Genomic DNA, 12,601 nt, shown 5'->3' on the forward strand with positions numbered 1-12,601 from the left:
ATTACTTCTTGTGTAATTTATTTTTATCCCATATTTGTTCCCACTACCGCACCTTAAGTTGGAGTCATTAACCTCGTTATATTCAAATATAATTACAATAAAGTCTATTCTATTCTAGTGGTTAGAGTGTCCGCCTTGAGATCGGTAGGTTGTGAGTTCAAACCTTGGCCGAGTCATACCAAAGACTATAAAAATGGGACCCATTACCTCACTGCTTGGCACTCAGCATCAAGGGTTGGAACTGGGGGTTAAATCACCAAAAATGATTTCCGGGCGCGGCCACCGCTGCTGCCCACTGCTCCCCTCACCTCCCAGGGGGTGATCAAGGGTGATGGGTCAAATGCAGAGAATAATTTCGCCACACCTAGTGTGTGTGTGACAATTATTGCTACTTTAACTTTTTAATAGGGATGTCCGATAATGGCTTTTTGCTGATATCCGATATTGTCCAACTCTTTAATTACTGATACCGATATCAACCGATATATACAGTCGTGGAATTAACACATTATTATGCCTAATTTGGACAACCAGGTATGGTGAAGATAAGGTACTTTTAAAAAAAAATTATAAAATAAAATAAGATAAATAAATTAAAAACATTTTATTGAATAAAAAAGAAAGTGAAACAATATAAAAATAGTTACATAGAAACTAGTAATTAATGAAAATTAGTAAAATTAACTGTTAAAGGTTAGTACTATTAGTGGACCAGCAGCACGCACAATCATGTGTGCTTACGGACTGTATCCCTTGCAGACTGTATTGATATATATTTGTTAAGATTGATCTGCGCTCTTGCTCTGTGTAGTACTGTGTATCTTTGTTCAAAGGTTGGATGTTATAGCGCATGTTCCCCTCTTGGGGCGCTCTGCTGTGTTGTGTGTTGTGTTACACAGAGAAGAAGAATAATAAAGTATCCTCGTGTGAGAGGACGTTGATCAGACTCGATGAAAGTGTCGTTTATGTACACGCAGAATAAAGAACTCCACGAAGCTCAAACACCTTAACAGGTTATGGTGCCCAGGAACCCCAGAGATTCCAGCCAACTCAAGCAAACAAGGCCAGGTAGCGTTGAGTCGACGCACGGACAGAGAAGCCAAGAAAGTTTGCAGGTGTGGACTTGAGCTAACAGAGGAGAACTGCTTGACCAAGGATAAAGGTATTGCAAACGTGAAGTATTACACGGAGCATAAAAGTGACTTTAGCCAATAAAGTAGCGTGTACCCTCGAAGAAGAAGTAACCGCGGTAAAGTTTGAGCTAATTAGCATAGCATAGTGCTAAAGTGCGGAGCTTAAACAAATATGCCGGCTCGTACTACTGGAGCAGTATCCCCGCAACTGTACTTTGATGGATCCGAAAGCAAGTATGACCTTTGGGAAGCAAGATTTTTGGGACACTTACATATTTTAAAGTTGAAAGACACTGTTCTAAATGAACCAGTAGGAGAAGAGCAAGCAGCAGCGGACAGAATAAAGAATCCAGACTGTTATGCAGAGCTCATCAGGTTGATCGATGATAAAAGCTTGTCTTTAATAAGACATGATGCTGCATACGATGGCAGGAAAGCACTGAAAATACTGAGGGACCATTACTCAGGAAAAAGCAAGCCACGAATAATCAACCTGTACACGTCCTTGACAAAACTACGGAAAGCAGACAGAGAGTCAACTACGGACTACATCATCAGAGCAGAAAACCTGATTACAGCACTTTGTGATGCCGGTGAGACTCTCAGTGATAGTCTGATCATAGCCATGATTCTTGGAGGCCTACCTGACTCTTACAAGCCATTAGCTGTACATGTAACCCAAAATGAAGACAATGTGACATTTACAGATTTCAAAAGAAGATTACGTATTTACGAAGAGTCAGAGAAAATTAGTACTGCTGAGCCAACAGACAATGTGATGAAAACGTTCACAAAACAAGATAGAAATATCCAGAAGAAGTACACCAGCAGCACTCAAAGTAGAAGTGAAGATGGAGATCTGACATGTTTCAAATGTGGATTAAAAGGACACAGAGCAAGAATGTGTATCCGAAAAGTGTGGTGCAACTTTTGTAAGAGCAACACACACCAAGAAACCATATGCAAAAAGAAAGATAAACGAGACAATGTCAGAAAGGTTACTGATGAACAATCCAATGATTACCTCTTCAAAGCAGCACAAGAAGAAAGTGAGTCAGCACCCAAAATAAAGATGAAAGGCATTATGGTGGATGCAGGAGCGACATCCCACATTGTAAATGATGTAAATAACTTTACAAGCTTTGACAACAATTTTCAACCAGAGACTCATTCAGTGGAACTAGCTGATGGGACAAGATGCAGTGGAATGGCCCAAGGAAGAGGAACAGCAACGATACATCTAGTGGACAGCGATGGACGACAGCACAGGGCACAACTACGAAATGCTCTGTACATGCCCTCATATCCCCACAACATCTTTTCAGTGGCAAGAGCAGCCGACGGAGGAGCAACCATAACTTTCAAGAAAGGAGAGAGCCACATGATCACTAAAGATGGTAACAGATTTAACATAAACGAAAATGAGAAGCTATATTATCTACCAACTGTTGATGCAAATGAAGATCAGTGTAAAGTTTGTCATGACGTACAAACATGGCACGAGATTCTAGGGCACTGCAACTATGATGATGTAATCAAACTCCAAACTGTGGTCAAAGGTATGGTAATTAAGGGAAATGTTGTTAAGCCAGATCAGATGTGTGAAATATGTACAAAAGGCAAGTTTACCCAAACGAGAAATAGGGAGCTAGATGCTAAAGCAAATAAACCCCTGGAGTTAATCCATACAGACCTAGCAGGGCCAATGAAAACTGAAAGCATAGAAGGACACAAATACGCACAATGTTTCACAGATGACTATTCAGGTGCTGTATTAGTATATTTTCTTAAGTCAAAAAGTGATGCAGTAGCTGCAACAGAAAAGTTCTTAGCAGATGTAGCACCCTATGGAGATGTGAAGTGTATACGTTCAGACAACGGCACTGAGTTTACAAACAGAGAGTTCCAAATGTTACTAACAAAGAACAAAATAAGACATGAGACGTCAGCGCCTTATTCGCCACACCAAAATGGCACAGCAGAGAGAGAATGGCGAACACTGTTTGACATGGCTAGATGCTTACTGATAGAAAGCAAACTACCAAACTATTTGTGGAACTATGCCATTCAAACAGCAGCTCATGTTAGAAACAGGTGTTACAATAGACGGACAAAGAAAACAGCATATGAGTTACTTACAGGAAAAGTACCAAATGTGTCACAAATGCAAAAGTTTGGGTCTACATGTTTTAGTTACAAACAAGAAAAAGGAAAACTAGACTCCAAAAGTGAGCAGGGCATTTTCATAGGATATGATAAAAACAGCCCAGCCTTCCTTGTATATTATCCAGAAATGGAAAAGGTCCAAAAGATCAGATTGGTGAGATTCGCAACCAAAACAAGTGTAGAGAGAGAGACACACACTTTGGAGCCATACGCAGGACATGACATTGGAAACAGAGACAATGTAGTCTGTGACAGTGACCAGAAGGATGAGGACAGAGTTCAACCTGAAAACAGAACTGAGGATTTAAATGAGCAGGAAGATGTGGAACAGTCAGCGGTAAATGCCGAAACAGAAATCAGAAAGAATCCATTCAGGATAAAACAAAAGCCAGTTTATTTACAAGATTTTGAGACTGATGATTCATTGGACAGATTAGAAACATGCGTTGATTTCTGTTATCGAGCAGTTTGTGACATTCCAGAAACTTATCAGGAAGCCGTGTTATCATCCAAGTCAATGCACTGGAAAAACGCCATAGATGAGGAGATGAACTCACTAGTGGAAAATGACACATTCCAGTTGACTGACTTACCACCAGGTAAGCGAGCTTTAAAAGCAAAGTGGGTTTATGCACTCAAAACAGACACAGATGGATCTAATAAATATAAGGCGAGATTTGTTGCCAAAGGATACGACCAGAAAGTAGGAACTGATTACGAAGAGACGTTTTCACCGACAGCTGACATGTTAAGTGTAAGAATTCTCATGCAGAAGGCGGCACAGGAGGACCTAATCTTACATCAGATGGACGTGAAGACCGCGTATCTGCACGCACCCATAGACTGTGAAATCTATTTAGAACAACCACAAGGATATGAGAAAAACTCTAACACTGGTGAAAAACTGGTATGTAAACTGAACAAATCATTGTATGGACTCAAACAGTCGGGCAGAAACTGGAATACAGTGTTACACACCCATTTATGTGAAAATGACTTTGTGCAAAATGAAGCAGATCATTGTGTGTACACAAGAGAAAAATATGGTCAAAAGGTAATACTTATTATTTGGGTAGATGACCTTATTTTAGCTGCTTCAAGTGAAAAATCAATGCAGGATGTAAAAAGAATGTTAACTCAGAGATTCAAAATGAAGGATTTGGGAATCCTAAAACATTTCTTAGGAATAGACTTTGCACAAACAAATGGACTAGTCAAAATGTCACAAGAGAGATATGTGAAAAAGGTTTTACAAAGGTTTGATATGGAAAATTGTAAACCAAGAGAAACTCCTTGTGAACCAAAACTTGATTACGCAGAAAATGCTGAAAAGTTGAAACAACCAAGACAGTACAGAGAAGCAGTGGGAAGTTTAATTTACTTATCCACATGCACTCGACCTGACATTAGCTTTGTTGTGAGTAAACTATCTCAACACTTTAATGAACCTACTATGGAACATTGGAATACAGTGAAACATGTATTCAGATACCTAAAAGGTACATCAGAACAGGGATCTTAACAAAACAGGATGATAGAAGATGTTCTTGAGGTATTGTTTAAAAATTGGTTTAACACAGTGAGCTAATAGCGAGTGGGGGTGTTAAGATTGATCTGCGCTCTTGCTCTGTGTAGTACTGTGTATCTTTGTTCAAAGGTTGGATGTTATAGCGCATGTTCCCCTCTTGGGGCGCTCTGCTGTGTTGTGTGTTGTGTTACACAGAGAAGAAGAATAATAAAGTATCCTCGTGTGAGAGGACGTTGATCAGACTCGATGAAAGTGTCGTTTATGTACACGCAGAAAAGAACTCCACGAAGCTCAAACACCTTAACAATATTGATATATAATGTAGGAACCAGAATATTAATAACAGAAAGAAACAACCCTTTTGTGTGAATGAGTGTGAATGAGCAGGGGCGCCGAAAAGGGGGGGGTAAAGGAGACGGATTCTAGGGGCCCATGATGGAGGGGATCCCAGAGAGGCCCCTAAAGATGATGAAATTATAATACAGAAAAAATAATGACACTGTGTTGGGGGCCCTGTAAAGATTCTTTTCATGGGGCCCAAAATCCCTAGCGGCGCCCCTGTGAATGAGTGTGAATGGGGGAGGAAGGTTTTTTGGGTTGGTGCACTAATTGTAAGTGTATCTTGTGTTTTTTATGTTGATTTAATAATTAAAAAAAAATCAAAATCAAATAAAGTAAAACGATACCGATAATTTCCGATATTACATTTTAACGCATTTCAGGCCGATATTATCGGATATCTCTACTTTTTAACTTTAAAAAAAATTCTGCTTCGGCCTCAAATTTAGCCCGCAAAAAAACAAAATGAAAAATAAATCCCAAGAAACAACAGTTGTTTAAAAAAGAGGGGGAAAAAACAGAGGAGAACTAAAAAATATCGATCTTCTCATGCTTGTACCGATTTGATACTGACACTAGTTCCGATATCGATGTTATCGATAGTTGGCTCACCGTCACGTGGTCACGCCGGCTCCAGCCCTCGCGCGGGCGTCTCACTCAAGCCACGCGCTGCCCTGAGAGAACATTGTGGTCTTCGCTCTCGGACCCTTTTTCCTCACATTCTAACCAAAATGGAGAAAAAGAGCGAAATTAACGGCCACGCCATGTCTGCTGCTGCCGAGCGGCCCTCGGAGAAAGAAGCCCACAGGAGCGCGAAGGAGAAGCTGCTGGCGTTCCTGGGCAAGAACCTGCTGGTCCTCATGACGGTGTCGGGGGTTGCGGTGGGCGTGGGGCTGGGCATGACGGTCCGCCACATGGAGCTGACCAAGGCGCAGGTGACCTACTTCGCCTTCCCGGGCGAGATGCTGCTCCGCATGCTGAAGATGATCATCCTGCCTCTGGTGGTCTGCAGCCTCGTGTCCGGCGCCGCCAGCCTGGACACGCGCTCCCTGGGCAAACTGGGCGGCATCGCGGTGGGCTACTTCCTGGTCACCACGCTCATCGCTTCTGGCATCGGCGTCGCCTTGGCGTTCATCATCAAACCCGGCGTGGGCGCGGGCTCGCTCAACACCAACACGCTCGGTCTGGAGAGCATCAGCAACGATAAGGAGACCGCGGACTCGTTTCTGGACCTGGCCAGGTAAAAACGCCACTTTTTTTCCCCCAAGCCAAATACTTTTACTTTGTAAGTCGCCAAAGCTCAATTAGTGTCGCCGGTTGTGCACTTGTTTGAAGGCACGGAAAGGTCAGAGGTCACATTGATTCAGTGGAGAGCAGGTCAGTGCAGCCTTGCAGTGTGTGACAAAACCACGTGATCGTTTGAAACACACTTCTCAATATTTGAACTCTTTAGGACAGGTGTGTCAAACTCATTTTAGATTGGGGGGCCACATGGAGAAAAATCTACTTCCGAGTGGGCCAGACGGGTGAAATCACAGCACGATAACTTAAAAATAAAGACAACTTCGGATTGTTTTCTTTGTTTAAAAATAGAACAAGCACATTCTGAAAATGTACAAATCATAACGTTTTTTTTTTTTACACTTACGGTTAATAGTATTCTATCTTTATTTGTCGTTATTTATACTTTCTGAAGAAATTGTGTGATAATGTTCATCAACTCATTGGTGTTTATTTTCAATCTATCAAGATAAAAAAATATATAAAAATCAAATTACAGTATGCTATTTATTAGGGGTGTGGGAAAAAAATGTATTCGAATTCGAATCGCGATTCTCACGTTGTGCGATTCAGAATCCATCCATCCATTTTCTACCGCTTATTCCCTTCGGGGTCGCGGGGGGCGCTGGAGCCTATCTCAGCTACAATCGAGTGGAAGGAGGGGTACACCCTGGACTCGCAGGGCCAACACAGATAGACAGACAACATTCACACTCACATTCACACACTAGGGACCATTTAGTGTTGCCAATCAACCTATCCCCAGGTGCATGTCTTTGGAGGTGGGAGGAAGCCGGAGTACCCGGCGGGAACCCACGCAGTCACGGGGAGAACATGCAAACTCCACACAGAAAGATCCCGATGCAGAATCGATTCTCATTTTTTAAAAATCGATTTTTTTTGTTGTTGATTTTTTTTCATTTAAATTTTTTTTATTTTATTTTATTTTTTTAAAATTTTAATTAATCAATCCAACAAAACAATACACAGCAATACCATAACAATGCAATCCAATTCCAAACCCGACCCAGCAACACTCAGAACTGCAATAAACAGAGCAATTGAGAGGAGACACAAACACGACACAGAACAAACCAAAAGTAGTGAAACAGAAATGATTATCAACAACAGTATCAATATTAGTTACAATTTCAACATAGCAGTGATTAAAAATCCCTCATTGACATTATCATTAGACATTTATAAACATTAAAAAAAAAGAACAATAATGTCACAGTGGCTTACACTTGCATCGCATCTCATAAGCTTGACAACACACTGTGTCCAATATTTTCACAAAGATAAAATAAGTCATATTTTTGGTTCATTTAATAGTTAAAACACATTTACATTATTGCAATCAGTTGATAAAACATTGTCCTTTTTACAAAAATCTACTACTCTGCTTGCATGTCAGCAGACTGGGGTAGATCCTGCTGAAATCCTATGTATTGAATGAATAGAGAATCCTTTTGAATCGGAAAAATATCGTTTTTGAATCAAGAATCGTGTTGAATTGAAAAAAAAAATCGATTTTGAATCGAATCGTGACCGCAAGAATCGATATTGAATCGAATCGTGGGACACCCAAAGATTCACAGCCCTACTATTTGCGTGGCGAAGTTGGTAGAGTGGCCGTGCCAGCAATCGGAGGGTTGCTGGTTACTGGGGTTCAATCCCCACCTTCTACCATCCTAGTCACGTCCGTTGTGTCCTTGGGCAAGACACTTCACCCCTTGCTCCTGATGGCTGCTGGTTAGCGCCTTGCATGGCAGCTCCCGCCATCAGTGTGTGAATGTGTGTGTGAATGGGTGAATGTGGAAATACTATCAAAGCGCTTTGAGTACCTTGAAGGTAGAAAAGCGCTATACAAGTATAACCCATTTATCATTTATTTATTACTATTTGTATAGTTTGCTCATTTTCCTCTACTGGTGCACTAACATCATGTGGTTAATTTTTTGTACCGTATTTTTCGAATTATAATCAGTTTTTTTCATAGTTTGGCCGGGGGTGCGATTTATACTCTGGAGCGACTTATGTGTGAAATTATTAACACATTACCGTAAAATATCAAATATTATTTATCTCATTCACGTAAGAGACTATACGTATATCAGCAATCGTCACACACACACGTCAACCAATACAAATTTGGCAGGGGCGGGTCATGGCAGAAGTGCATTGTGAAAAAAAAGATGCTACCTGCTACTACTTCCGTACCTATGAAAATTGATCATTTCAACATTGGCGGTAATTTATAAAAGCTGAGATTAACGATTAGGAGTGACAGATTGTTTGGTAAACGTATAGCATGTTCTATATGTTATAGTTATTTGAATGACTCTTACCATAATATGTTACGTTAACATACCAGGCACGTTCTCAGTTGGTTATTTATGCCTCATATAACATACACTTATTCAGCCTGTTATTCACTATTCTTTATTTATTTTACATTGCCTTTCAAATGTCTATTTTTGGTTTTGGATTTTTTCAAATAAATTTCCCCAAAAAATGCGATTTATACTCTAGTGCGACTTATATATATATTTTTCCTTCTTTATTATGCATTTTCGGCCGGTGCGATTTATAATCCGAAAAAAATGGTACATATGTAGCATAATCTACAAATATACAAATAATTGCTATTGCGACATCTAATGGACACATTTAGAACAGCAGTTTCTTTCATTCAAACATTTCGGCTCATTTTTATACTTAGCAAACCCATCCCGCGGGCCGGATAACACCTGTTTGCGTCCTGATCCGGCCCCCGGGCCTTACGTTTGACACCCCCTGCTTTAGGCAATGTACTAAAAAAAATGCAAAAGTCAAGAAATAGCAATAAGGTATAGCTTTAGCAAGACAGAGACAGTTTTTTTCTTTATAGGGATGATTCTAATTTATATCTAAAACATTTGATAAATACCTGTATATATCTTGAACACGAACATCACTGCTATTTTTTCCGTCATGGTGAAAAATAAACTGCACAAACAGAGTCACAGGTGGTTAATTTGTGTCTTTATTACAAAAGTATATTTTTTGACATGAATATTTTGCGTTTGAATTTTGTGAACTGAGTTTTTTTTACATCAAATTGTGCTGACAATTTAATTAAAAAAAAAAATCCAGTTTTTTTAAATTCAGTGTTTAAAATTTGAGTGTAAAAAATTGTGTATAAACATTGAGTGTTTAAAAATTGAGTGTAACAAAAATTGAGAGTTTAAAATTTGAGTGTTTAAAACTTGTTTAAAACTTGAGTGTAAAAATTTTTAGTGTGTAAAGTTGAGTGTATAATAAACATTGAGTGTAACAAAAATTGAGTGTAACTAAAATTGGGTGTAAAAACAATTGAGTGTTTAAAAATTGAGTGTAATAAAAATTGAGTGTAACAAAAATTGAGTGTAACAAAAATTGAGTGTAAAAACAATTGAGTGTTTAGAAATAGAGTGTAACAAAAATTGAGTGTTTAAAAATTGAGTGTAAAAAATTCAGTGCTGAAAAATTCAATGTCAAAAAATTTGCTGCTTCAAAAAGCAGCACCCACTTCCGGTAAATTAAGACTGAAGCAATCGATTCTGTCTCAGAACCAGCCAATGAGGTGTCAAGTTTAAAGTCATGTGACACGGGTCTTGCAAAACAGGATAAAAAAGGCAGTTAACTGGGCCACTTGGGCATAATACAACATAATTAACATGCATACATAATTAGCTGATTATGTTCCAACTAGTGTTGTCCCAATACCAATATTTTGGTACCGATACCAAAATGTATTTCAATACTTTTCGATACTTTTCGGTACTTTTCTAAATAAAGTGGACCACAAAAAAATTGCAGTATTGGCTTTATTTTAACGAAAAAATCTTAGGGTACATTAAACATATGTTTCTTATTGCAAGTTTGTCCTTAAATAAAATAGTGAACATACAAGACAACTTGTCTTTTAGTAGTAAGTAAGCAAACAAAGGCTCCTAATTTAGTCTGTTGATGTATGCAGTAATATATTGTGTAATTTAGCATTCTATTATTTTGTCAGCATTATTAAGGACAAGTGGTAGATAATTAATTATTAATCTACTTGTTCATTTAGATAGATAGATACTACTTTATTGATTTACTGTTAATATCTGGTTATTTTCTCTTTTAAGATGTTCTATCTACACTTCTGTTAAAATGTAATAATCACTTATTCTTCTGTTGTTTGATACTTTACATTAGTTTTGGATGATACCACAAATTTAGGTATCAATCCGATACCAAGTAGTAACAAGTACCAAGCACCGGTACTTTTTAGCGGCGGTATAGTATCGAATATGATTCATTAGTAGTATCGCGGTACTATACCAATACCGGTATACCGTACAACCCTAGTTTCAACTATAGAAAGGATTCCAATGGTTAGAATTAGCACTTTTGAGTGACATCGATACAAAGTTTTACTTCATGCAGACCAGGCACGAACAAAGTGGGCGGGGACAGTGATATTATATTGAATAAGTAGATCATTTTTAACCCTTGGCGTTTGTTTCGCCGTGTTTGTTGCATCTTTGTTGTTTTTGTTTGATTATAAAACTATTTTATAATCAAACAATCATCTTTTATTAAAATATGTCAATCAAGAAGGTGGTCTGCAATAAAGGAGCAACCTTCATTTATTCTCAATCTTCAGTTTTTCATTGTTAATAGTCAGTATTGTAAATCCCACATTCTATATTTTTATGTACATTCTGACTCTTATAGTTCAGTAAAAAACTAAAGTGTATTCCTTTTTTGAGATGGTTTGTTTAGTTAAATAAGACACATTGAATAAGACACTCAGAATGTACATAAAAATATAGTAGAATGTGGGCTTTACAGTACTAACAATGAAGAATAAAACACTGAATATTTAAAATATATGAACGTTGCTCCTCTATTGGAGACAACCTCCCTGATCGACATCTTTTATAATCAAGCAAAAACAACAAAGATGAAACAAACACAGCAAAACATAAACGTAAAGGTTAAAAAACCTCCACTTATTCGATATAATATCAATGTACTGCAGAACTTTGTTGTAGAAATCTGCCTCTGTCTGATACTCGCTATCAGGCTTTTTTTCTTTGTAAACAAGCCTCGCCCACCCGGTTCATTCCTGGTCTGCATGAAGTAAAACTTTGTATCAATGTCCCTCAAAAGTGCTAATTCTAACCATTGGAATCCTTTCTACAGTTTGAATATATCCAGCAGGCCACGTTGAAATGTTAATTATGTTGTATTATGCCCAGGTGGCCCAGTTAACTGCTTTTTTTTATGCTGATTTGCAAGACCCGTGTCACGTGACTTGAAACTTAACACCTCATTGGCTAGTTCTGAGACAGGATCAATTGCTTCAGTCTTAATTTACCAGAAGTAATTCTTGCGTTTTGAAGCAGCAACTTTTTTCACACTGAATTTTTCAGCATTGTATATTTTTACACTAAATTTTAAAACACTTCATTTTTTTTTACAATGGAATTGTCACCATAATTGTATGTAAAAAAAATAATTTCGTAAAATTAAAATGCAAAATATTCAGTTACATAAATTCAGTGTCAAAATATAGCTTTTGTATTACAGGCACAAATTAACCTTCATTTACAGGTCACAACATTAGGTACACGTGCCCACTCTCAGATCGCTACAGAGCTGCAGCAAAAAAGCTGCTTTTACCAACATTTGTATATTGCATATACCATTTAAACCGATAGTCGGGATGGGCGATATGGCTGAAAACGGTATCATGTATACGTTTTTTTAAATGTTGGTTGACATTGATAAATATCAATATTTTTTATGACCTATGGGAAATATGGAACAGAAGAAAAATACATGAATGTTAACTTTTTTATTTTATTTTTTTAAACGTAATCTTCCTCTGATTATAATCCCCTCAACTATCAAAGTCGAAAGGAAAGCAAATATTTACAAAGCAATGGAACACACAATCAAAGTAAACAACATTCTAAAATCACAATAAACACCATAAACTTTACACTAATGCCATCTGACAAAATGTAAACTAAGAGAAACCTGAGAAGAACAATTTTTTTCTGGTTTAGTGCCAGGAAGTTACGTGGTCTGTTTAACATTTAATTTAGTCTGTTAGTCTTTTTTAAGTATGGAAATT

The 12,601-nt window shown here is 38.0% G+C and overlaps 1 protein-coding gene across 1 annotated transcript in view; it reads left to right on the forward strand.

Annotated features, from left to right (window-relative positions):
* The first annotated feature begins 5,805 nt into the window (after positions 1-5,805).
* The window catches only part of LOC133608142 (neutral amino acid transporter A-like), a 39,704-nt gene continuing 32,908 nt past the window's right edge, over positions 5,806-12,601 (forward strand). Inside the window, exon 1 of the mRNA XM_072916333.1 lies at positions 5,806-6,406. Coding sequence (XP_072772434.1) covers positions 5,898-6,406 — 509 coding nt within the window. The 5' untranslated portion in view covers positions 5,806-5,897. The remainder of the gene's footprint in view (positions 6,407-12,601) is intronic.

Source organism: Nerophis lumbriciformis, linkage group LG02, assembly GCF_033978685.3.
Source record: "Nerophis lumbriciformis linkage group LG02, RoL_Nlum_v2.1, whole genome shotgun sequence".
NCBI lineage: Eukaryota > Metazoa > Chordata > Actinopteri > Syngnathiformes > Syngnathidae > Nerophis > Nerophis lumbriciformis.